This window comes from Arachis ipaensis, chromosome B4 (assembly GCF_059453495.1).
Source record: "Arachis ipaensis isolate K30076 ecotype BB chromosome B4, ASM5945349v1, whole genome shotgun sequence".
Lineage (NCBI taxonomy): Eukaryota > Viridiplantae > Streptophyta > Magnoliopsida > Fabales > Fabaceae > Arachis > Arachis ipaensis.
Window position 1 is genome coordinate 135,530,496 of NC_142439.1, and position 23,445 is coordinate 135,553,940.

Sequence of the window (23,445 nt, forward strand, 5' to 3'; positions counted from 1 at the left end):
CATCCTCCACAAAGTCCCTCAGAATGCGAATCCTTCCTTTGGTCTTCTTAAGAGCATTCTCCTCCAAAACTTGATTCCTTTTGCGCTCAGCACCATGATGGAGAAGAAGGTCAGTCAGATTGATAAATTCTTCAAGCACATTCTTCAGAATGCGGGTCATGACCTTGATTGTAGTGGATGTGGAAGGGGGAATCAGAGGATCCTCATCAACAGAGGGAACATCAGTGCTGTCATCAGTTTGGCGACGCTTGGGAGCTGTTTTCTTTACTGCACCACCCCCTTTAATATATGAGTTACAATCTTCGGCAATTTCAGCCCCAAAATCAACATTGTAATATTGAAAAAATTTTGTAAGAAGCATGCCATATGGTAACGCATTTTTGGTACTGACACAAGCATACATATGCCTTACAAGTAAATAAGCAAAAGAGATAGGAATTTTTGAAAGCAATGCATACAAGACCAGTGTGTCACAGAATGAGACGCGTTGAAAAGAGCCGCTCTGAGGCAAGATGACATGGTTTACAATCCTATGCAGCTGGGCACGGATTGGACCAAGAGACTTATGAGTTGGAGTGTTACCTTCTAAGAGAGGGATATTGATGCAGACAGTGCTTAGGGCATCAAGGTATGAAACATTGAGTGTTTCGTCCCACTTACCAGAGGTGTAGACATCAGGGCCTCGGTCCTGGTAATCTAGGGCTTTGCCTAGGTGATATTTGTCAAGAATGATCACTTTGCCTTTAACAAAAGAGGCGATTCTCCCTTTTTTGTAGGACATGTTGCTATAGAACTGTTTTACCAAATCAGGGTAAATTCTCTCTTTGATGGACAGTATGGATGTCCACCCTTGATATGCAAACAATGGGGTAAAGTTCAGGCCTTTCCTACGGAGTTTGTCAAGATTGACAAGCTTCGAGGGACAGAGTTTACACTTGTAAACATCTTTGCAGAAAAACAGATAGTTCATGAGAGATTGAAAACGACGACGATCAAAGGACTCATCAGGAAAATCAGCATAAAATGACTTGTAAGCAATAGGATTTGAGAGTCTAGGTTCAGCAACAGGACAGAGGTCAAAGGCAATGACTGTACCGCGAGTATGGCGATTCTGAGTGGGGCGAGCCTCTTCGTCTTCGTGAAGAGGCCTTTTTCCTCTGGAAGAGCTGGGTTTGGAAGAACTAGGCTGAGAGATGTTTGGTGGAGGAGGAGGAGGTGTAGGGTGAGGAGCAATACCAGGGCGGCGAGCAGTGGTCTTAGTGCGGGCCATGTCAGGAGAAGGGTTTGGTGGTGGAGATGGTGAGGAATGAGTGGGGGAATGAGAGGGAGAAGAGTGTGAGTGATCAGAACGGTGGGTGCCACTGTGGGAGCCTCTGTGAGCAACTCTCTTCTTTCGAGCCATATTTATAGAAGCACTGGTTCGGAGAAGATGAAAGAGTGGAGAGTGGAGAGTGTGGTGTGAATGGATGCATGCAGTGGGAAGTTATTATAAACTTAGAGAAGTGTAAAGGTTGCACCTTGAAAAGATAAAAATCCCAACTTTGAAAACGTATAGAAAGCAACAGCTGTAACTTTTGTACGTTGCAGATAAAAGCAAAAAAATTGGAATTGAAAACAAATTTTAAAAGAGGCCCAAAAGGAGAAAAAACTTATTTTCAAAATAAATGAAAAAGCAACATTGAAATGGGCTCAAAGGGATTTAGTAAGGAAAGCCCATATGTCGTAAACTGCTCCAGCACTTGAAGTTCATCATTCATTATGATCAGGTTTGAATCCAGTAGACTTCATAGTGATCCAATGAAGGTTACTCATCATCTGCCAAAAAAATCTCACCGCGATTTATGAGACAAAACACAAAAGATCTCATTATCAGAAACATTAAGAAAACAGAGATGAAGTTAGAATGCCTAGTTCAGTTCTTAACTTGCAGAACCTCTCCTCTATCAATGGTTTGGTGAATATATCAGCTAGCTGACCCTCAGAATTAACAAACTGAATATCTAAATTTCTATTTTGCACATGTTCTCTTATAGAATGAAAACGAACTTCAATGTTCTTAGTTCTTGAGTGCAAAACCGGGTTTTTAGAAATATTGATAGCACTCATGTTGTCACAAAACAATGGAATATTTGAGACATTCAATTTATAGTCAGCTAGTTGAGTTTTCAGCCATAATAATTGAGAACAACAAGAGGAGGCTGCAATATACTCAGCTTCGGCTGTTGAAAGTGCTACCGTAGCTTGCTTTTTGCTAGACCAAACAATGAGGGATTTCCCAAGAAAACAGCACATGCTACTTGTGCTTCTTCTATCAATCCTATCACCAGCAAAATCTGCATCACAGAAACCCACTAATTGAAATGAATCAGTCTTAGGAAACCATAAACCATAATTAGTGGTACCAAGTACATATCGAATGATCCTCTTGACAGCTGAAAGGTGGGACTCCTTAGGCTTTGATTGAAACCTTGAGCAAACTCCAACACTTTGGATGATATCAGGCCTTGAGGAGGTCAGATACATCAAAGATCCAATCATCCCTCTATAGCGTGTCTCATCAACATCTCTACCATGTTCATCTTTATCAAGCTTGATGTTAGGATGCATGGGGGTTCCCATAGGCTTAGCACAGTCCAGCCCAAACTTCTTGACAAGTTCCTTTGCATATTTTTCTTGATGGATGAATATGCCCCCTGCAGTTTGCTTGATTTGCAAGCCTAGGAAGAAATTGAGTTCTCCCATCATGCTCATATCAAACTCATTGGTCATAAGCTTAACAAAATCTGCACACAAATCCTCATTAGCCGAACCAAATATGATATCATCAACATAAACTTGCACAAGAATAAAATGATCATGATAATTTCTAATAAATAAAGTGGTGTCAGTGGCTCCTCTTTGAAAGTTATTTTCAATAAAAATGAGCTAAGCCTCTCATACCAAGCTCTAGGAGCTTGTCTTAAACCATATAAGGCTTTAGCTAGTTTGAAAACATGGTTAGGAAAAGTTTTGTTTTTAAACCCAGGTGGTTGAGCAACATAAACCTCTCTATCTATTATGCCATTGAGGAAAGCACACTTTACGTCCATTTGGAACAACTTGAAGCCACAATAAGCTGCATATGCAAGGAGCAATCTGATGGCTTCCATTCGAGCTACAGGTGCAAAGGATTCATCGAAATCAATCCCTTCCTCTTGATCATATCCTTGAGCAACCAATCTAGCTTTGTTTCGGACTATGAATCCATCTTCACCCAGTTTGTTTCTGAAAATCCATTTAGTTCCAGTGACTTTCTTTCCATTTGGATAAGGCACTAATGACCAGACCTGGTTCTTCTCAAATTGCAGCAATTCTTCCTTCATAGCTAGCACCCATGAAGGATCAGCGAGAGCTTCTTGGATGTTTTGTGGTTCAATCTTTGATAAGAAAGCAATGTTGTTGGATTTGGCTCTTTTCAAAGATGAACGGGTAGTCCTGCCAGTAGATGGATTTCCTATTATGAACTCTTCAGGATAGTTTTTCAGGAACCTCCATTCTCTTGGTCTTTTTGACTGGTTTGAGGATTCAGGTTCCTCTTGATCAACAATAGCCTCTGCATCAGTATTTTCTGCAGCAACAGGAGATAATTCCAAATTTTCTCCTGCAGAATTGGAATTTTCGTTGCTAGCAGGTGCAGCTTCATGAGAACTTGAATTTTGTTGAACTGGCTCATCATTCTTGGGTAGTTCAGCTTCAAAACCTGGACTATCATCTATGCAAACACTAGGAACAATGTTAGTCTCACAGAAAGTGACATGCATGGTTTCCTCAACAGTTTTGGAGTTCTTGTTATAAACTCTATAGGCCTTGCTATTTGTGGAATAACCAAGAAAAATCCCTTCATGAGTTTTAGGATCAAATTTTCCCAAATTTTCTTTGATATTCAGAATGAAACACTTGCAGCCAAACACATGAAAATAACTAAGATTGGGAGGATGCCCTTTCCAAAGTTCATATGGGGTTTTCTTCAAAAACTTCCTAATGATGGTTCTATTTAGAACATAGCAAGCTGTATTCACAGCTTCAGCCCATAAGAACTTGGGGATTTCATATTCACATAACATAGCTCTAGCCATTTCTTGTAAACTTCTATTTCTTCTTTCCACAACACCATTTTGTTGAGGTGTTCTTGGACAAGAGAAGTTATGTGATATGCCTTGTTCATCACAAAAAGATTCAAAAAATTGATTTTCAAATTCTTTACCATGGTCACTTCTAATTGAAACAATTTTTAAACCTTTTTTATTTTGAACCTTTTTGCTGAATTTCTCAAAAATTGAAAAAGCCTCATGTTTATGAGCAAGAAAGAACACCCAGCCAAATCTAGTATAGTCATCCACAATTACCATGCCATAACTCTTTCCTCCAAGACTTTGAGTCCTAGTTGGTCCAAACAAATCAAGATGTAATAACTCCAATGGTTTCTTAGTAGAGACATCTTCCTTGGGTTTGAAAGAGGTTTTAATTTGTTTACCCATTTGACAAGCATCACAAATGATGTCCTTATCAAATTTTATATTAGGAAGACCCCTAACTAAGCCTCTTTTTACAAGCTTAGAGATTTGGAACATGCTAGCATGTCCTAACCTCTTATGCCACATCCATTTTTCAGATTCCATTGAAGAGAAACAAGTTATATTTTGAACTTTTAGATCATCTAGAGTGATACCATAAACATTGTCACTTCTTTTGGCAACAAATAAAACAGCCCCTGTTTTCTCGTTTATGACTTTACAATCAGATTTCCTAAAGGTTACAGCATACCCAAGGTCACACAATTGACTTATGCTCAATAGATTATGCTTTAACCCATCAACTAAGAAGACACTATCAATGCAAGTTGAAAAATCTTTGCCAACCTTACCAATGGCAATTATTTTACCTTTACTATTATCTCCAAAAGTGACAAATCCTCCATTATACTTGTTGAGTTTAATGAAGAAAGTATCCCTTTCGGTCATATGCCTTGAACATCCACTATCAAGATACCACATGTCCATTTTCTTCTTGGATGCAAGGCAAACCTGCATGTTCTTCAACTAACCTTAGGTATTCAAATCCATTTGGATCCTTTGATGTGAAATCTTCTTGGTTGCCCAAGAGCATTAAAATCATGAACAACTTTATATAACTTACTATCATTACCAAAAGACCTAAGAAAGATGAAACATTGAGGAGGATCATGACCATTTCTATTGCACTTGTAGCATTGATTTTTGCCCACGGATTTCTGGGGTTTGCTGAATCCTTTTGGTTTGAAAAACTTGGAAGAGGAAGATTCAGATTTTTGAAAGTTTGGTTTGAAAACTGATTTATTTTCCTCTATGAAACCAAGTCCAGATTTTTCAGACCCAAACCTTTGACAAGCAAGCAGTTTGTTCAGATTTTGGGAACCTTGAACAAACTTTGCTAAGTCTTCATTCAAACTTTTTATTTGTTCATTCAGCTTTTTGTTTTCAGAAATTAAATCAGTGGAGGCAGTAACTTCATGCTTGAGTTTGAATTTTTCTAATTCAGTTCGCAAGGCAATGTTTTCTTCTTTAAAAAACTTTTCATTATTATTTTCATTTGCCTTAACCTTTTTCAAAAGAAGATCATTTTCTGTCCTCAAAGCCTCATTTTCTTTCTTACATTTAGCATACTTATCTAAGAGTTTCTTAGAGTTCACAGAAATGTCTTTGATAATGTAGTGCAGTTCATCAATAGATAAGTCAGAGAGATCTACCTCATCTTCATCATCATGATCTGCCATCAGGCATAGTTGAGCTTCTTGATCTGAGCTTTCTGAGCTGGTGTCGTTCTCCAAGTCCTCCCATGTTGCCATCATCACCTTCTTTTTGTCTTTCTTGAATTTTTCGCCTTTCTTAAGTTGAGGGCAATCTGACTTGAAGTGACCCGGTTCCTTGCAGTGATGGCATGTGAACTTGACTTGATCTTTCTTGACATCTTTGGATGAAGAGCTTCCTTTGCCTTTGTTTTTGTATCTTAGTAGTCTTCTCATTTTTCTTGCAAAGAGCACCATTTCTTCATCTGAGAAACTGTCATCAGATTCTTCTCCTTGGGCTGTCATTCTTGATTTTAGTGCTATACTTTTCTTTTTGTCATCCTTGTCTTGAGACATGTGAGTGGTTTCATAAGCCAGCAGCTTGCCTCTCAACTCATCATAGGTGATTTTGATCAAATCATTCCTTTCAGAGATAGCTGTGCTTTTCACTTCCCATTTCTTAGTAAGACTCCTCAGAATCTTTCTTACTAAGGTTTCTTCAGAGTAGCTTCTTCCCATGGCGTCCAGATTGTTGATGATTATTGAGAACCTTTCGAACATTTGATCAATGCTCTCATCTTCCTTCATACTGAACATTTCATACTCCTTCATTAACATGTCGATTCTGGTTTCCCTCACTTGCTTGGTGCCTTCATGAGTGAGTCTGAGCTTATCCCAGATTTCTTTCGCCGTTTTACACCTTGACACTTTTCTGAATTCTTCAAAACTGATTGAACAGTGCATCAGGTTGATTGCTTTGGCATTAAGTTTAACCTTCTTCTTTTCTTCATCTGTCCATTCGTTGTCCTCCTTTGCCACAATTTCTCCATCTGCATTCTGTTTGGTAGGAACATCTGGACCATTGAGGATGATCTTCCAGATGTTGTAGTCGATTGACTGCACGAAGATTCTCATTCTCTCTTTCCAGTAAGAGTAGTTGCTGCCATTAAAGTAGGGAGGTCTATTATTGGACTGCCCTTCAGTGAGAGTGAAAGCCACGATATTGGGATTCATGTTGTTAGCCATGGATCTTTACTCCAAGCTGTGAAGCTTGCCTTCTTGAGACCTTGCTCTGGATACCAATTGATGGTTCTAGTTGAACTTGAGAAGGGGGGGTTGAATCAAGTTAGCTTAAAACTTTAAGTTTCAAACTCTGTTTTTGCTGTTACTCGAGTTGCAGGAGATTATTTGAAATAGTCTCATACGCAGAACATTAAAGGAGCAGAGAAGAGGAGAAAGAGGCCAGCATGTATCCTGGTTCGGATTCTCAGAGCCATGAATCCTACGTCCAGTCTCCACCTCAAACCATGGTGGAATTTCCACTATAATTCTCAGATTATATACACCAATACTATTGAATTAATTCCTAATCCAACTAGTATCTACCCCTAAGCTTTCTTCTCCAAAGCTTAGCAACCCCAAAGTGCTATCCCAACTTGGAAGGGGAATCTCCACAGATTCAATTCTCACCAAGTGCTAACCCAACTTGGCAAGGAGAACTAATCCTAGTTCATAAACCCAAATTACATCAGAAAAACAAGCAGTGGCTATTTTGCATCACTCTTGCCTTTTCTCTCTTGGCTTTTGATCCTCACATAATTGCCTTTTCAAAACAAAAAATAACGCAAGACAGCCATAACAAAAATCAGAATTAAGCTTGAGTAGAAGAAAGAGATTCCTGCTCTATGTTAGAGATGGTGCTCTGAAATGTGTGTGCTCTCTTCCTTGTCTTGAAATGTTGAAGTGAGGCATGTTATATATCTTCAGCTAGGCTTCATTGTAGCTTCATCCTCTTTTGCTTTTCCTTGCTGCCCGTTGGAGTGGTCCTTGATGGCATGCAGTCCTTTCTTCATTTTGCTCCACCTCCCCTGCTGTCCGAGGAGCTTCACCACTACCTCTGCTGTCCTTGGTGTTTCTTTCTTCCTTGGCATGTTTCTCTTTTCCATTCTGCTCCATTTCCTTGCTGCTGCTATATGCAAGTTTGTGTTTTTGCATAACCACGATTCATAGCAGTGCTTTGCTGATGTCCTTGGGTTATTGTGTATGCCCTTTGTGTCCTTGCTTGCTTTTGCAGAGCCACACTTGTCCTTGCATGAATACAGCTGTCCTCATATTGCTTTTAGCAAATATATACATAATTATTTAATGTTTGCTGAACGGTGCTATGAGGAATTGTTGGACTTGTTTACTGCATTAAGGAACAATGTGAGTTGTTTTTCTATTTGCTGTGATGGGCTGATGTAGCATAAACTAGTATACTTGGGTCTGCCACAATAAAGCACACATTAAACACTATTGGGCTTTCAACCCAATTGAATGTTTGTCATCATAGTGTAACCCAAAATCAAACTAGGCTCAACACCTTCAACGGTAGAGAGTTCCTCGGGAACAACAGTTTAATTACGGTGAAGGAGGCTGAACATTCTCAGCTATATTTTATTCTCTGCCGCCGTGACTGTTTTAGTAGTCTGTTATTCCAAGACTACCAAGACAATTGCTTCCAAATGTCATTTCCGGTGATCGTGATATCCAAGTACAGCACTTTGGGGCCCGTTGGGTGTATGGGGAAGACATTGAGACTTGAGAGCATTGGAGTTCCTGTTCTGAGTTCTGACATGCAAGTAAGAGAAACTTGCTTTTAGCATTGGAGGAGAAATTTGTTGGATACTTGGATCCTTTTTTTAAATCAAAAAATGTTAGTAGATTATCAAAATTTATTATTCACCTCAAGTCTCTCTAAACAAGACTTTTTAAGGGAACAATTAAATTTTGTCATATGTCTAAATTTTTTTTAGAGGTAATGATCAATTCGGTACCCGAAAGATTCAAACGCTGACATTTTAGTACCCAACTATTGTTATTGACAAAAAGGTACCTGAATGATTTAAAATTTTGCCAAGCGTGTCCAAGAGCTTGCCGGAACATAGCTCCGGTGAGTACGATGCTTACGTGGTGGCCGGTTTTTGCTGACTAGGTTAGTGTTATATTAGATGGAATTTCTAATTTTAATTATGGTTATCCTACTTGGAAAATAAACTAAACCTAATTTGAACATTAGTTTTGCCCTAAATTAATTTTGCCCTAAAACCCAATTTGCATATACCAAGTTACTAGTTACTGAGTTACTGTGGTTAGTGTGTCACTAGCGAAAATCAAAGGTCACGTAGAGAGGGAGAGACGTTGCTCTCGAAGCTTAGCGCGAAGAAGAAGGATACAAGGCGAGAGCCATTGTCGAATCAAGCTTAACGATTCTGAAGTGGCATCGTGGGATCACCACTATTCGCAAGGAGCAACCCTACGAAGAGGTACGTTCTGCTTCATGTTCTTTGTTTAAGTTCTGGTTTTTTGCGTTTGCTGGTGACATGCTGTTTATTCATTGTATCTTCTCTCTATTATTTCTTAGATGGATCGTTTAGTTACATTTGTGTATCATCACATGGGTTGCTTGAAAAAGGTTAGAGATGGGAATGTGATATACGAAGGGGTTTAGTCACTGAGATACACAGGGTGAATGTGGAGACATGTAATTTGTTTTTTGTTGAGGGATTGTTTTTAGACCTGGGTTATCCTGGATATAATGAGGCATATTGGCTAGAACCTGGTTTCGAATTAGGTCAGGGTCTTAGAGTACTGAGGACAGATGCTGAAGTGATGAGGATGTGTGAGAGTGCAATTAAAAACGACAACACTGTCCATCTCTACTTTGATCACCCTATTGATGCCAACCCTGAAATCATTGATGACAATGTGGTGTCTTCTAGTAGCAGTGAGAGTGTGGTTGAGGTCAATCCACCTGGTGATGAGAGGGAAACTGAAGTCGTGAGTGAGGAAACTGGCGAGGTTAATCAGTTGAGTAAGGCTTTAACAGTTGTTGTGAAGGAGACTTTGAATGAAGTTGTGACTGAGAAGGGTGTTGATGTTAACGAGTCGGAGGCCGGAGAGGGTGGTGTTATGAATGAAGATGTGAATCATGGGAATGGGGATAAAGAGACTGAGCAACCTGCAGCTCTAGAAAATGTTGTTAAGAGGGTGAGAAAGAGGCATCCAAGACCACCACCCAGTGGTTTATCACAAGAAAGGAGAGCTGCTGAATCTGTACAGCACCAGGGTGATCCTCTAGAAGCTGAAACAGTAAATGAATAAACACATGAGAGAAGAGATGATGATGAACATGTTGCCATTGAAGGTGCTAACAATGAAGAACCATTGGTGGATGAGTTGAGGGCAGAAGAAGCAGCTACTCAGAATGCAGGAGGTAAAAATATTACTTCTTTTTTGTTATAGTATTTTTGGATAAGTGTTGGTTTTTTTAATCCAATGATTATGATGCACATGTAGCCAATGAAGGTGTTAACCTTGAAGAACCAGTGGTGGATGAGTTGAGGGCAGAGGAAACAGCTACAGAAAATGCAGCAGGTAAACATATTAAGTTTTTTTTTGTTACAGCATTTTTTGATAAATATTGCATGATGGCTGACAAGTATCAGCTGATGTATTAACAGATACAGAAACACAAAGAAAGGATAGGACAAATTCAAGGAGAAATCATCTTAGGCCTCAACCATCTGGGCAGAGGATTGTACCTGGAAAGGATGATGAAGCACCAAGGGTAGAGGTGCCTAACCCAAACAGAGCAGATGGAGAGATGGGACCTGAGATGTACCAATATGAATCTGATGAACTGTATAGCCCTCCTGGATCTGATGATGAAGATGAACCTGTTTTTCCTCAACATAACCCGAACACACCCTTTGGAAAAATTACTCTGGAGCTGAACATGGAGTTTGAGACCATGGAACACTTTAAAGCAGCGGTTCAAAAGTACAACATACAGATTGGGAGGCAGGTTTTCTATCTTATGAATGAGAGGAAGAGGTGCAGGGTGATTTGTTATGACCCCAACTGCCCTTGGTTGTGTTACTGTTCTAGGACCAACTATCCAGCCTCGTTTCAGATTAAAACATTTGTGGATGAGCATACTTGTCCGAGAAGCAACAAGAGTAAGTCAGTGAGTTGTGCCTGGGTTGCTGAAGAGCTTGTGCCTAAACTCAGAATCCATCCTAACATGTTACAAAGGGAGGCACAGGAGTGGTTTAAGGTGGAGTATGACATCTCAGTTAACGAGAGGATGATGTACAGGGCTATGGATAAGGCCAAAGATGTTATTGAAGGAACGGAAAAGGATCAATACCTGAGACTTAGAGACTATCTGAATGAGGTCATCAAGGCTAATCCTGGGTCAAGAGCCAACATGGGGACAACTCTACAGCAGGAAGGGTTGCCTAGATTTAGGAACTTGTATGTATGTTTGGCTGCTTGCAAGCAGGGATTTAAAGCAGGGTGCAGACCCTTCATAGTGTTAGATGGGACTTTTCTGAAAGGCTATTTCGGAGGGCAGTTACTAACAGCAGTAGGACAGGACGCGAATAACCAGCTATTTCCAATTGCATATGGTGTTGTCGATGCAGAAACCCGGGAAAATTGGAGATTCTTTCTCGAGGAGTTACATACTGACATAGGGGACTATAATGAGAATGGCTGGGTGTTCATGTCCGACCAGCAAAAGGTAATATGCAGTGTTTGCAATCATTATTGTTCTTATATTCCTACTTGAGTAACATTAAGTGTTTTAATGTTAACTGCTAAATTTACCCATGAATGCGGGGATTGATACCAGCTTTACAGGATGTGATGCCTGGTGTGAAGCACAGATTTTGTTGTATGCATATGTGGAGAAACCTGAACAAACGATGGAAGGATAAGGAGCTTAAGGGAGCATTCTGGCAATGTGCAAAAGCAACTACTGATCAAGAATTCAAGGATGCTATGGCTAGTGTGAAAAGGATCAATAAACAGGCATGGGAGTATTTGGATAAATTTGAGCAAGAACAGTGGTCAAGAAGCAAGTTTTCTGAATGGCCAAAGGTTGATAGCTTGACTAGCAACAACTGTGAATCGTTTAATTCAACCATTGTGGGTCTGCGGGGGGAAAGCATACTGACAATGCTTGAGGAGCTCAGATTCTATATCATGAAGACGATGGCTACTCACAAGGATGCATTGATGGGTTACACTGGACTTATAGCCCCTATACAAGTGAGTATATTAGAGAAGGAAAAAAAATAAGCTAACTACTGAGAGGCACAGTGGTGTGGTGATGATGAACATAACGAATTTGAAGTCAGAAAGTGGCAACATAGAGTAAGGGTGAACACAAGAGAGAGGACATGTTCCTGCAGAAAATGGCAGCTGACTGGACTACCATGCTGTCATGGTATTGCAGCAATCCAGAGGAAGAATGAGAAGCCTGAAGACTATGTCCATCACAAGCTCACCATCGAAGCATACAATAGGACTTACAAGTTTCACATCAACAGTATACCAAGCCAAGAGTATTGGGAGCACCATGAAGGGTTGCCTTGTCTGCCTCCTCCATACAAGAGGCCTATTGGCAGACCTTCCAAGAAAAGGAAGAAGGACAGCAGCGAGCAAGACTCCGGGAGCCAATACCATGCCAAGAGAAGATATGGCCAGATAACATGTCAAACCTGCAAGAGAGTAAGTGAAACAAGTCTATTATCTACTATCTACTTACATAATATCATTCAATCATACATAAACTGTTTGAATACTGATTTAATTTATTTATTGCCTGGATGCAAGGTTGGACATAATAGTAGGACTTGCCCTGAGAGATCAAATGGAGCAGCAGATCAAGAAGAAGGAATTGATGAGGATGAAGCTAGAGAGCAAGAAGCTAACTGGGAGGAGACCATGGAGGCTGCACATGCTGCACATGTTGCAGATGAGGAAAACCTCACTCAAAACCACCCACAGAGTCAACCTGATGAGGTAAACTTCTGTATTCTAATTCAAACCTTGTTCTTTCCAAAATGTTGCACCTAGAACTGAGAAAGCCCCACCCTAAACTAATCACCCAACTCATACAGAACACTGAGGCTGATTTGTCTACCACAACAACTACTGCACCCCCTAATGCAGCCACTACACCAGCAACCAGTTCAGGACCAGCACCTCCAGTGGCAGCAAGGTCAGTAGAGCCAACACCACCAATACCACCAACAAGAGGCAGGGGCAGGACCATTCGAAGAGGAAGACCCCCAACCTCAACAGCACCTCAAACTAGGGTTGCCAGCCATGATGTTGGGTCTAATTGTCAGATCCCAGCCACACCAACCAATACTGCAGGACCAAGTACTGGGCCTGGGTCAATGTCACAAGGTCCTTTGGGTAGGCCCACTCTGCAAGCCCAAAGTTCAGCATCCTCTAGGCCACCAACTGTGACTAGGGAAACCATGGCAGCAGCAAGCCCAGCCACACAGAGCAGGTTCACAGGCTTCATGCCCACCCCATCCTTGAAGAAGAAAAAGCCTTCAGCAAGCATCAAGAAGTGATAGCTTTCTTTCTTGGATTTTCATTTTGTTTCTAGTTCCATGTTGGACCTGATGTAGATACTATGCAACTAAATGCCATTATGGCATGTTTAGTTTTTAGTTCCATGTTGGACCTGGTTTAGTATTACTTGTTATCAACTTTACTGTCATTATGCCATGATAGATTTTTTGGGGCAAAACTTTTGTTATTTTGGGTCTTAGGTATGTTACTCTGGATATTATGTTTTCATGCTATGAGACAGGTGTTTTTATACATGTTCTGTTTATGCCATTTTTTCATCAATGGCTAACCTATCTTATATATGGCTTACTCACAATTCAAAAGCAATAACTCAGTCACAGAAGATTAATAAGAGTGCATCCATTAATTCATCTCAATTACAATTAGGAAAACATTACAAACAAACAAAATTTCATTCCTAAAATCTTAAATTTGACCATTGTCTTCCTACTTAGCCATACACAGCAGACTCAAAACCAGATTTAACCCAAGCAATACACAGATAACAAGCAACAAGAACTCAACCCTCTTCAGTTGCTCCTTCATGTCATTAACCACAGGAAGCACCATCATCATCCTATCCCTTTCCCGGCCATCACTGCCATCCTGGTTGATTCTGCTTTTCTTTTTTGGGTCTGTTATGCCCACCATGTTGCTATTCTCCGAAGAAACTTCTCCTTCCACACATTGCTCTTCAATTTCATCCAACCATTGAAAATACCCACAACGTCTTTCTGTGTTCTAGCATGGCACAAAAATTTCATGAATCAGAGAAGATCGAAAAGTAAATCTGAAAAGTGGAGAAAATAAACCCAGGAAGAATGCATCATTTCCTCACGTAACATCAACATTTTAACCTTACCTTCCACAGAGGGCAACGTAGAAACCATCTATCAGGGTTGCTACTTGTCTTCGACTTCAACGGAACCACCGGAAGGGGACAAAAGCAACACCCATCGTAGATTTTACTACCAACTCCAGAACCACCATCAACGTCGAAGGCTATGGATGAGTGCTTTCTCACGGTTCCACCTTTTTCACGAGCCCTAGCTGCTTGCATCTTCCAGATTGGGATCGTGCTCTACGAGAGAGCGAGGAGAGCAAAATTGGGTTTTAGGGCAAAATTAATTTGGGGCAAAACTAATGTTCAAATTAGGTTTAGTTTATTTTCCAAGTAGGATAACCATAATTAAAATTAGAAATTCTATCTAATATAACACTAACCTAGTCAACAAAAACCGGCCACCACGTAAGCATCGTACTCACCGGAGCTATGTTCCGGCAAGCTCTTGGACACGCTTGGCAAAATTTTAAATCATTCAGGTACCTTTTTGTCAATAACAATATTTGGGTACTAAAATGTCAGCGTTTGAATCTTTCGAGTACCGAATTGGTCATTACCTCTTTTTTTTAAAGAAAATATTAAAACAATATTATTAATTAATTAAATTCAAAGAATAATGCTATTTACATTCAAATTTTTTTTAAACCAAATTCAATTAAATTGATCTAATATAATAAAAATCAATTATTAATTATGAAGTTATAATTTTTTTTACTACTATTAATTTTTAACTGAAGTTTTTTAAATTTATAAATTTTAATTATTTAATAATTATATTAATTTATTTTATTTTAATTAATTAAAATAAATACGACCACAATAGAAAATGAAGTTTATCTCTTTTATTAGAGAAAAGAAAAACTTTTTAATTCTTATTTAATGTTTATGACATAAAATTGATGTAAGATTATTTTTTATGAACAGGGAGCCATAAATAGGAATTGGTTAGAGTTTTTGGTTGGAGATGCAGACTTCATGACCAGAGATACTCGTGCTAGTTACCTGATGTTAGAGAAGAGCTCTCCAAGCCTGTTGAGAGGCTTTCTTTTTTAATTTATTATTTTCTCCTTCAATTATCTAATCTTCCATTTAAAGAGGTGGCGAAATGTATCTACTGGAGATAGAGTATCATAGATTTTTTGTGGTTAATTTATCTTTTGCCATTTTATGGAAAGGGTTCATTTTCTTGACCTGTGCTTTCTTCTTTTTAGATATCACAGATTCTCTTTCTAGTTTTCTCCTCACAATGTGCATTCTCATGTACAAAACATGTCATTACTTCCTATTATATGTCCACTGCAGACTCATTCAAGATTTATTATTGGAAGAGAAAACTTTTGCAATGGTTGAAGATAAATGAGAGTAAATGTACATGTCATTTTTGCTTGATATACATGTTTTCTTGCTGACAAAGTTATATGTCTGCATGAAAACTTTTGCAATGGTTGAAGATAAATGAGAGTAAATGTACATGTCATTTTTGCTTGATATACATGTTTTCTTGCTGACAAAGTTATATGTCTGCATGAAAGCTCTGATGGGTTCTATTTCAAACATATGTGATGGTACTTATTGAATTTGAGAAAGGGGTTGAATCAAGTTTGCACAAAATTAGCTTTTTAAGTTCTGTTTTTGCGGAAACAAAAATTTTTTCGTTTTGTCTCATGTGCAGAACAGAAAAAGAGAAGGGAAGAAGAGAAAGAGACCAGCATGTATTCTAGTTCGGATTCTAAGTGCAATGAATCCTACGTCCAGTCTCCACCACAAACCATGGTGGAATTTTCACTATAATCCACTGATTATATTCACCAATACTATTGAATTATTCCCTAATTCATCTAGTATCTACCCCTAAGTTTTTTTTTTACCAAAGCTTAGCAACCTAAAGTGCTGTTGTAACTTGGAAGGGGAATCTACACAGATTCAAAACTCACCAAGTGTTAACCCAATTTGGTAAGGGAAACTAATCCTAGTTCAACAATTCAGTTACACAGAACTTCAGTGGCTTTTACATGCATCACTCTTATCTTTTCTCTTTTGGCTTTTTCACTCGCATATTCAACCTTTTCTCAATACAAAAGATGACACAAGATAACCATAACAAAGAATATCAGAAATTAAGCACTAGTAGAAGAAAAAGAATTCAGCTCAAGTGAGAATAGCTGATGCTCTGAATTTGTTCTCTTTTCCTTCTCTTCAAATGTTGGAATAATGTTGGTTTTATATCTTTAGCTTGCTCTCCAATTTGTCTCTTCCATTTCCTTGTCCCAGCTACCCGTTGGAGCTATCTCAGCAGGCATGCAGTCCTTACTCCATTCTGCTCCACTTTCTTTACTGGTTGAGGAATCCGTCCACTTCCTCTACTGTCTTTGGCTTTGCTTTCTTTCTTGGCATACAATACCTTTTTCTTTTGCTTTATTACCCCTGCTGTGCTGTCCGAAGAGCAACACCACTACTTCTGTTCTTTTGCAACTTTGTGTTTTGCTCTTCAATTACTGAAATTTTCTTTACTGTTGTCCTTGGAGTGATGAGATTGTTCCAGCTGTCCTTATCGTGTTGTTATTTCCTTTTCGTGTCCTATGGAAGAAACTGAGAACTGTCATATGCCAATTGGTCCAATTACAAGAGCAACAACTAAGAGAATAAAAGAAGGTTTTGCAAACATGGCTAAATCATGTGTTCAGGAGATGCATCAAGAATTGGGCAAGACAATGATTAACGATTATCAAAAGCCACACGTCTTACTATTTTACAAGATGCATTGAAGACTCTCATTAGTCAAGATGAATTAAAAGAGACATCACTTTCTTAGAATTTATTCTATGTTTATTTTATTTTTGTTATTTGTTTGTTTTAGGCCCAATTATGATTTGGCCCATATTTTATTCTAGTGAACTTATGAGTTAGGGATTTAAATTTAAGAGGTATAAAAACCCTCTAAACCCTGGTAGCCATTTTTTTTAATTTTGATGAATGAAATTTTTTTTGAGTTTCTTTGAGAAACTTGGGTGTGAACAGGTGAGGTAGAGTGATTCCCTTAACTGTTGCATCAGGAAATCAAATTGAGGTAGAGGAGTCCCTTTCTTTGATCTTCCATCTTATCCTGGGTTACGTTCCGTATCATTTGGTATCAGATTTCAGGTATTAGATTAATTTTCATTAGTCTACGTTCATCCTTTCTGTGTTCTACATAAACTTAAAAAAAAAAAAAATTCCAGCCACGCATAGTCACTTTATCCTTCCGTCTGTGTTCATCGTTATTCTTTTTGTCCTTCCCTTGAGTACCAAAAAAAAAAAAAAATTTCCAGCCACGCATAGTCACTTTATCCTTCCGTCTGTGTTCATCGTTATTCTTTTTGTCATTCCCTTGAGTACCCAAAAAAAAAAAAAAAGAGTACATACTTAAGAGTACATACTTTGAAGTTTACACAGTAGCACTCAAGCAAAAAAAAACAAAACAAAAAAAAAAAACAAAGCAACAATCTCAAAAAAAAAAAAAATCATTACGTACGTTATTATTATTATTCTTATTCTTATTATTTTTATTTTTTTTTTAATTATTATTATTCTGATCTTTTGTCTTTTGTGTCTTTGTCCCTTTTATTATTCTATCCATCTTTTCCTCTTATCATTGCGTCGGATTTTCTCTATCTTTTATTTTTATTTGCTTTCTAAAGTGCAACAGTCAAAGAGATTCAAGAGTGGTAAAAGGCAAGAGTGGTAAGTTCCATAGAGGGTAAAAGCCAATTTTGAGAATAAACACGAGTGTCCATCTTTGAGTGAAACACGTGAGCGAGTGCTTGTGAGGTTCTTTTATAATATTTTTGTTACAGGTTCATTGTTATGGCAGCTCATTCTGAAGATACTGTAGTTGACATGGAGTTGATGCAAAGGGCCATTCAACACTTAACTAATCGCTTGACTGAATTGGAAGCATGGAAGCAAGAGGTGACACAGACACTATCCAAGATTGCTAAACAAGGACCTTTCCGGAATCGGCGTCAGAATCATGTACCTTCTGATGATGACTCTGATGGGGTTATAACACCTCGACATAAAAGTCAAGATAGCAATATCAACGCCATCAAGATGCAAATACCACCATTCAGAGAAATGATCCTGAAGTTTATTTGGAGTGGGAACGTAAGGTGGAAAGAATTTTTGCTTGCCATAATTACTCTGAGGAAAAGAAGGTTCGTTTGGCAGCAGTTGCATTCTCTGACTATGCCTTGCTTTGGTGGGATGAACTAGTGAAGACACGACGGCGGAATGATGATCACCCTATAGAGTCTTGGGATCTTATGAAGCGTCTCATGAAGAAACGATTTGTGCCTTCGTACTACTACAGGGAAGTGCATCAGAAGTTACATCGACTGACTCAAGGCTCCAAGTCCGTTGAAGACTACCATAAGGAAATGGAAATGCTTATGATTACTGCCAACATAGAAGAGGACACTGAGGTTACTATGGCACGATTTGTGGGTGGTTTGAATAGAGCAATTGCTGATGTGGTGGAGTTACATCATTATGTGGAGATAGATGATTTGGTCAGTATGGCAATGAAGGTGGAGAGGCAACAACAAAGAAGAGCACCAAGAGGATTCTCGCATGCTAATCCAAAGTGGGAGTCTCGTAGTGCTGACACAACAAAGACTAAGGGTGTTGAATCCAATGCATTGCTTGATGATACGAAGAAGAAAGGTAATTCTAACTCTTCTTCTGCTACTTCTAGACATCGAGATATTAAATGCTTCAAGTGTCATGGTATGGGTCATTATGCTAGTGATTGCCCAAATAGGAGATTGATGGTTATTAGAGGAGATGATATTGTGTCTGATTCTGATCGTGGTGATGACTCTGATCATAATAGCATGCCATCTTTGGAGGATTGTTCTGATGGTGATGTTGAGTATGCAGTCCATGGTGAATCTCTTGTTGTTAGACATGCTTTGAATTTACAGGTGAAAGAAGAAAGTCTAGAGCAACGCCACAATCTTTTTCACACTAGATGCTTGGTGGGTGGAAAAGTGTGTAGTTTAATTATTGATGGCGGGAGTTGGACTAATGTGGCTAGTACACTTATGGTGGAGAAATTGGGTTTGACATGTGTTCGACATCCTAAACCATATACGTTGCAGTGGTTGAATGACAGTGGAGAGATCAAGGTTGACAAACAGGTGACAATTGCATTCTCTGTTGGCAAGTATGTTGATAAGGCATTGTGTGATGTGGTGCCAATGCAAGCTTGTCATTTATTATTGGGGCGACCTTGGCAGTTCGACCGTCGAGCATTTCATGATGGTTATACAAATCGATTCTCCTTTGATTTTAATGGTCGCAAGATCACTCTTGCTCCTTTATCACCTAAGGAGGTTTACCTTGACCAGTTGAAACTTCAACAGGATACCAAGGGGAACATGGGATGTGAGATAACAGAAAAATCTGAGAGAAAAGAGGCTATGAGTGAAAAGAATATAGCAAAAGGCCCAAAGGTGAGTGAAAAGAAAGAAAAGAGTCCATGTCATGAGAGTAGTACAAATACAAAAAAAATTAAGAAAGTTGAGAGCAAATTGTGTTTCTTTGCAAAAGAGAGAGATTTAAAGAGTGCTTTAATAGGCAAGAAAGCTTTGTTTATGGTTCGGTTTAGGAATACTTTATTCTCTGACATTGACCTTAACCCAAATTTGCCAAATAGCTTTGTCTCTTTGTTGCAGGCATTTGCCGATGTCTTCCCTACTGACGTACCACGTGGTTTGCCTCCATTACGTGGGATTGAGCACCAAATTGATTTTATTCCTGGTGCTAGCATTCCTAATAGACCAGCCTATAGGAGTAATCCTGAAGAGACAAAGGAACTTCAAAGGCAAGTAGAGGAGTTATTAGCCAAAGGTCACATCCGGGAGAGTATGAGTCCATGTGCTGTACCAGTTTTGTTGGTTCCAAAGAAGGATGGTACTTGGCGAATGTGTGTGGATTGTCGCGCAGTCAATAAAATTACGGTAAAGTATCGTTATCCTATCCCTAGGTTAGATGACATGCTTGATGAGTTATATGGTGCATGCATATTCACTAAAATTGATTTAAAAAGTGGGTATCATCAAATTAGAATGAACCCAGGGGATGAATGAAAAACTGCATTTAAAACAAAACATGGGTTATATGAGTGGTTAGTAATGCCTTTTGGGTTAACTAATGCCCCTAGTACTTTTATGCGTCTGATGAACCATGTTTTGCGAGACTTTTTGGGTAACTTTGTTGTTGTTTATTTTGATGATATTCTCATTTATAGCACTTGTTTGGATGACCACTTGTCACATGTTTCAGCTGTTTTGGAAGTGCTTCGACAAGAGAAATTATATGCTAATCTTAAAAAGTGCACTTTTTGTATTAATCGAGTTATATTTCTTGGTTTTGTTGTGAGTGCAAGTGGAATTGAAGTTGATGAGGAAAAGGTAAAGGCTATTCGTGAATGGCCAACGCCTAAGAATGCTTCTGAGGTACGAAGTTTTCATGGGTTAGCTGGGTTTTATAGAAGATTTGTGAAAAATTTTTCTACCATTACTGCGCCTCTCACAGAGGTCATAAAAAAGGATGTTGGATTTAAATGGGAAAGGGAACAAGACATTGCATTTCATACCCTAAAAGACTGTTTGTGTTCTGCTCCTATTCTTGTTTTACCTAACTTTGATAAAACCTTTGAAATTGAATGTGATGCTTCTGGGATTGGTATAGGTGCTGTTTTAATGCAGGAAAAACGAGCCATTGCCTTCTTCAGTGAAAAGTTGAATTTAGCTCAGCGTAAATATTCAACATATGACAAAGAATTATATGCTTTGGTTCGGGCTTTAGAGGTTTGGCAACACTACCTCTTACCTAAGGAGTTTGTGATTCACACGGATCATGAATCTTTGAAGCACTTAAAAGGACAAGGTAAGCTTGATAAAAGACATGCTAAATGGGTGGAATTTATTGAAACATTTTCCTATGTTATTGCCTTTAAACAAGGTAAAGATAATGTCGTTGCTGATGCTTTATCTCGGAGGTATGCTTTGATTACTACACTTACCTCTAAGTTATTGGGCTTTGAGTTTTTAAAGGAGTTGTATGTCACTGATTCTGACTTTTCTGCTATTTATGCCTCTTGTGAACATAGTGCATTTAACAAATTTTATAGACATGAAGGTTTTCTGTTTCGTGGTAATAGAATTTGTGTGCCTGCTTGTTCTATGAGGGACTTACTTGTTCTTGAATCACATAATGGGGGTTTGATGGGTCATTTTGGTGTGCATAAGACATTGGATGTATTATCTGAACATTTTTACTGGCCCCGCATGCGTAGAGATGTTGAAAAATTTTGTGCTAAATGTGTTGCATGTAAACAGGCTAAATCTAAGTCTTTACCACATGGTTTGTATGCCCCTTTACCTGTTCCTATGCATCCGTGGGTTGATATCTCTATGGATTTTGTTCTTGGTTTGCCTCGAACAAGAAAAGGTCGAGATAGCATTTTTGTTGTGGTAGACAGATTTAGTAAAATGACTCATTTTATTGCATGCTATAAAACTGATGATGCGACAAATATTGCTGATCTATTCTTTCGAGAGGTTGTGCGTTTGCATGGTGTTCCCCAAACTATTGTTTCTGATCGTGACGTCAAATTTTTGAGTCATTTTTGGAAAGTTTTATGGGGTAAATTAGGCACAAAATTATTATACTCTACTACTTGTCATCCTCAAACTGATGGTCAAACTGAAGTAGTAAATAGAACATTAGGGACCTTATTACGTGCTGTTGTTGGTAAGAATTTGAAAACTTGGGAAGATTGTTTACCTTTTATTGAGTTTGCTTATAATAGAACTACTCATTCTTCTACTGGGTTTTCTCCTTTTGAACTTGTTTATGGTTTTAATCCTTTAACTGTTTTGGACTTATTACCTTTGCCTTTGAGTGATATTGTTAGCTTGGATGCAGAAGGTAAAGCTGAAAAGGTTAAAGCAATGCACTTGAAAGCACGTGAATCGCTTGAACAGAAAAATAAGTTGATAGCCCAACGGGTGAATAAAGGTCGAAGACAACTTATCTTTGAACCTGGTGACTGGGTATGGGTTCATTTGAGAAAAGAGAGATTTCCTACTCAAAGAAAATCCAAGTTAGACCCTAGGGGTGATGGTCCATTTCAAGTGCTCGAAAGGGTCAATGACAATGCTTACAAGATTGACCTTCCAGGTGAGTATAATGTATCCGCTACTTTTACCGTCTCTGACCTATCTCCTTTTGCTTGTGATGCAGATTCGAGGACGAATCTTTTTCAGGAGGGAGGGAATGATATGAGCCCTATGGAACAAACTGAGAACTGTCATATGCCAATTGGTCCAATTACAAGAGCAACAACTAAGAGAATAAAAGAAGGTTTTGCAAACATGGCTAAATCATGTGTTCAGGAGATGCATCAAGAATTGGGCAAGACAATGATTAACCACACGTCTTACTATTTTACAAGATGCATTGAAGACTCTCATTAGTCAAGATGAATTAAAAGAGACATCACTTTCTTAGAATTTATTCTATGTTTATTTTATTTTTGTTATTTGTTTGTTTTAGGCCCAATTATGATTTGGCCCATATTTTATTCTAGTGAACTTATGAGTTAGGGATTTAAATTTAAGAGGTATAAAAACCCTCTAAACCCTGGTAGCCATTTTTTTTAATTTTGATGAATGAAATTTTTTTTGAGTTTCTTTGAGAAACTTGGGTGTGAACAGGTGAGGTAGAGTGATTCCCTTAACTGTTGCATCAGGAAATCAAATTGAGGTAGAGGAGTCCCTTTCTTTGATCTTCCATCTTATCGTGGGTTACGTTCATATCAAAATACATGGCCTTCTATTTTGCTTAATGGTGTTATGTTAATATGCTTTGGGCTTGTTCATTTGCTTGAAGCATCAAAGGAATAAACCAGCTTTATTGTTTGGCTGTAAGATGAGTTATGGACCTACCACAATAGAACACACATTAAACAATATTGAACTTTTAATCCAACCAATGCTTATCACCATATATTAATCCAAAATCAAACTAAGCTCAACAACATAGACCATGCATCACTTTAATTTCTTTATATTTGATTGTGGTGACAAGCAAACGTTGTTTATGTTCTGGTTAACCATAACGATTTTCATCACAAGTCATTTTGCTAGTGCTAATCTCATGAATATACCATAAATTTTGCGGCCAGACATGTGCAAATATTTTTTAGGAGTACATTATTCTCTTCACTTTTCAATCCAAATTGTGTAACATTTTCCCTTTTTTTTCCCGCTGATTTTGTATAAAATATGAACAGACCCATTTATATATAGTATATTGGTTATGCTCCTGGTACGTC

The 23,445-nt window shown here is 38.5% G+C and overlaps 4 protein-coding genes across 4 annotated transcripts; 2 read left to right on the plus strand and 2 right to left on the minus strand.

The window, feature by feature from the left end:
* Positions 1-5,092: 5,092 nt before the first annotated feature.
* Positions 5,093-6,829, minus strand: LOC107637135 (uncharacterized). Its single transcript, XM_016340579.1, has one exon. The coding sequence runs from the start codon at positions 6,827-6,829 to the stop codon at positions 5,093-5,095; it is 1,737 nt and encodes a 578-aa protein (XP_016196065.1).
* A 4,665-nt stretch (positions 6,830-11,494) lies between these two features.
* LOC148569343 (uncharacterized) lies at positions 11,495-13,218 on the plus strand. Its single transcript, XM_088484999.1, is given in 3 exon segments — positions 11,495-12,361; positions 12,467-12,655; positions 12,754-13,218. Coding segments are annotated over 3 exon segments (1,521 nt in total).
* A 448-nt stretch (positions 13,219-13,666) lies between these two features.
* On the minus strand, positions 13,667-14,279 carry LOC148569344 (uncharacterized). The gene is made up of 2 exons (XM_088485216.1): positions 14,082-14,279; positions 13,667-13,960 (listed from the first exon to the last, which is right to left on the minus strand). Exons 1-2 carry the CDS (start codon positions 14,277-14,279, stop codon positions 13,667-13,669), a joined length of 492 nt encoding a protein of 163 aa, XP_088341342.1.
* A 1,249-nt stretch (positions 14,280-15,528) lies between these two features.
* On the plus strand, positions 15,529-22,585 carry LOC107633542 (uncharacterized). The gene is made up of 9 exons (XM_088485000.1): positions 15,529-15,628; positions 17,117-17,204; positions 17,897-18,169; positions 18,232-19,351; positions 19,778-20,030; positions 20,460-21,105; positions 21,238-22,010; positions 22,164-22,289; positions 22,353-22,585. The coding sequence occupies exons 1-9, from the start codon at positions 15,529-15,531 to the stop codon at positions 22,583-22,585; spliced, it is 3,612 nt and encodes a 1,203-aa protein (XP_088341126.1).
* The last annotated feature ends 860 nt before the right edge of the window (positions 22,586-23,445 follow it).

What these genes read in the sequence shown, in the direction of transcription:
- LOC107637135 (XM_016340579.1), bottom strand. Translation starts at nt 6,829, where the DNA reads ATGGCTAACAACATGAATCCCAATATCGTGGCTTTCACTCTCACTGAA.
- LOC148569344 (XM_088485216.1), bottom strand. Translation starts at nt 14,279, where the DNA reads ATGCAAGCAGCTAGGGCTCGTGAAAAAGGTGGAACCGTGAGAAAGCAC. An exon ending in TACGTTGCCCTCTGTGGAAG is followed by an intron (nt 13,961 to 14,081) that starts GTAAGGTTAAAA and finishes GTGCCATGCTAG; the next exon opens with AACACAGAAAGACGTTGTGG.
- LOC107633542 (XM_088485000.1), top strand. Translation starts at nt 15,529, where the DNA reads ATGTACATGTCATTTTTGCTTGATATACATGTTTTCTTGCTGACAAAG. An exon ending in GCTGATGCTTTATCTCGGAG is followed by an intron (nt 21,106 to 21,237) that starts GTATGCTTTGAT and finishes CAAATTTTATAG; the next exon opens with ACATGAAGGTTTTCTGTTTC. An exon ending in TTACAAGATTGACCTTCCAG is followed by an intron (nt 22,290 to 22,352) that starts GTGAGTATAATG and finishes CTTGTGATGCAG; the next exon opens with ATTCGAGGACGAATCTTTTT.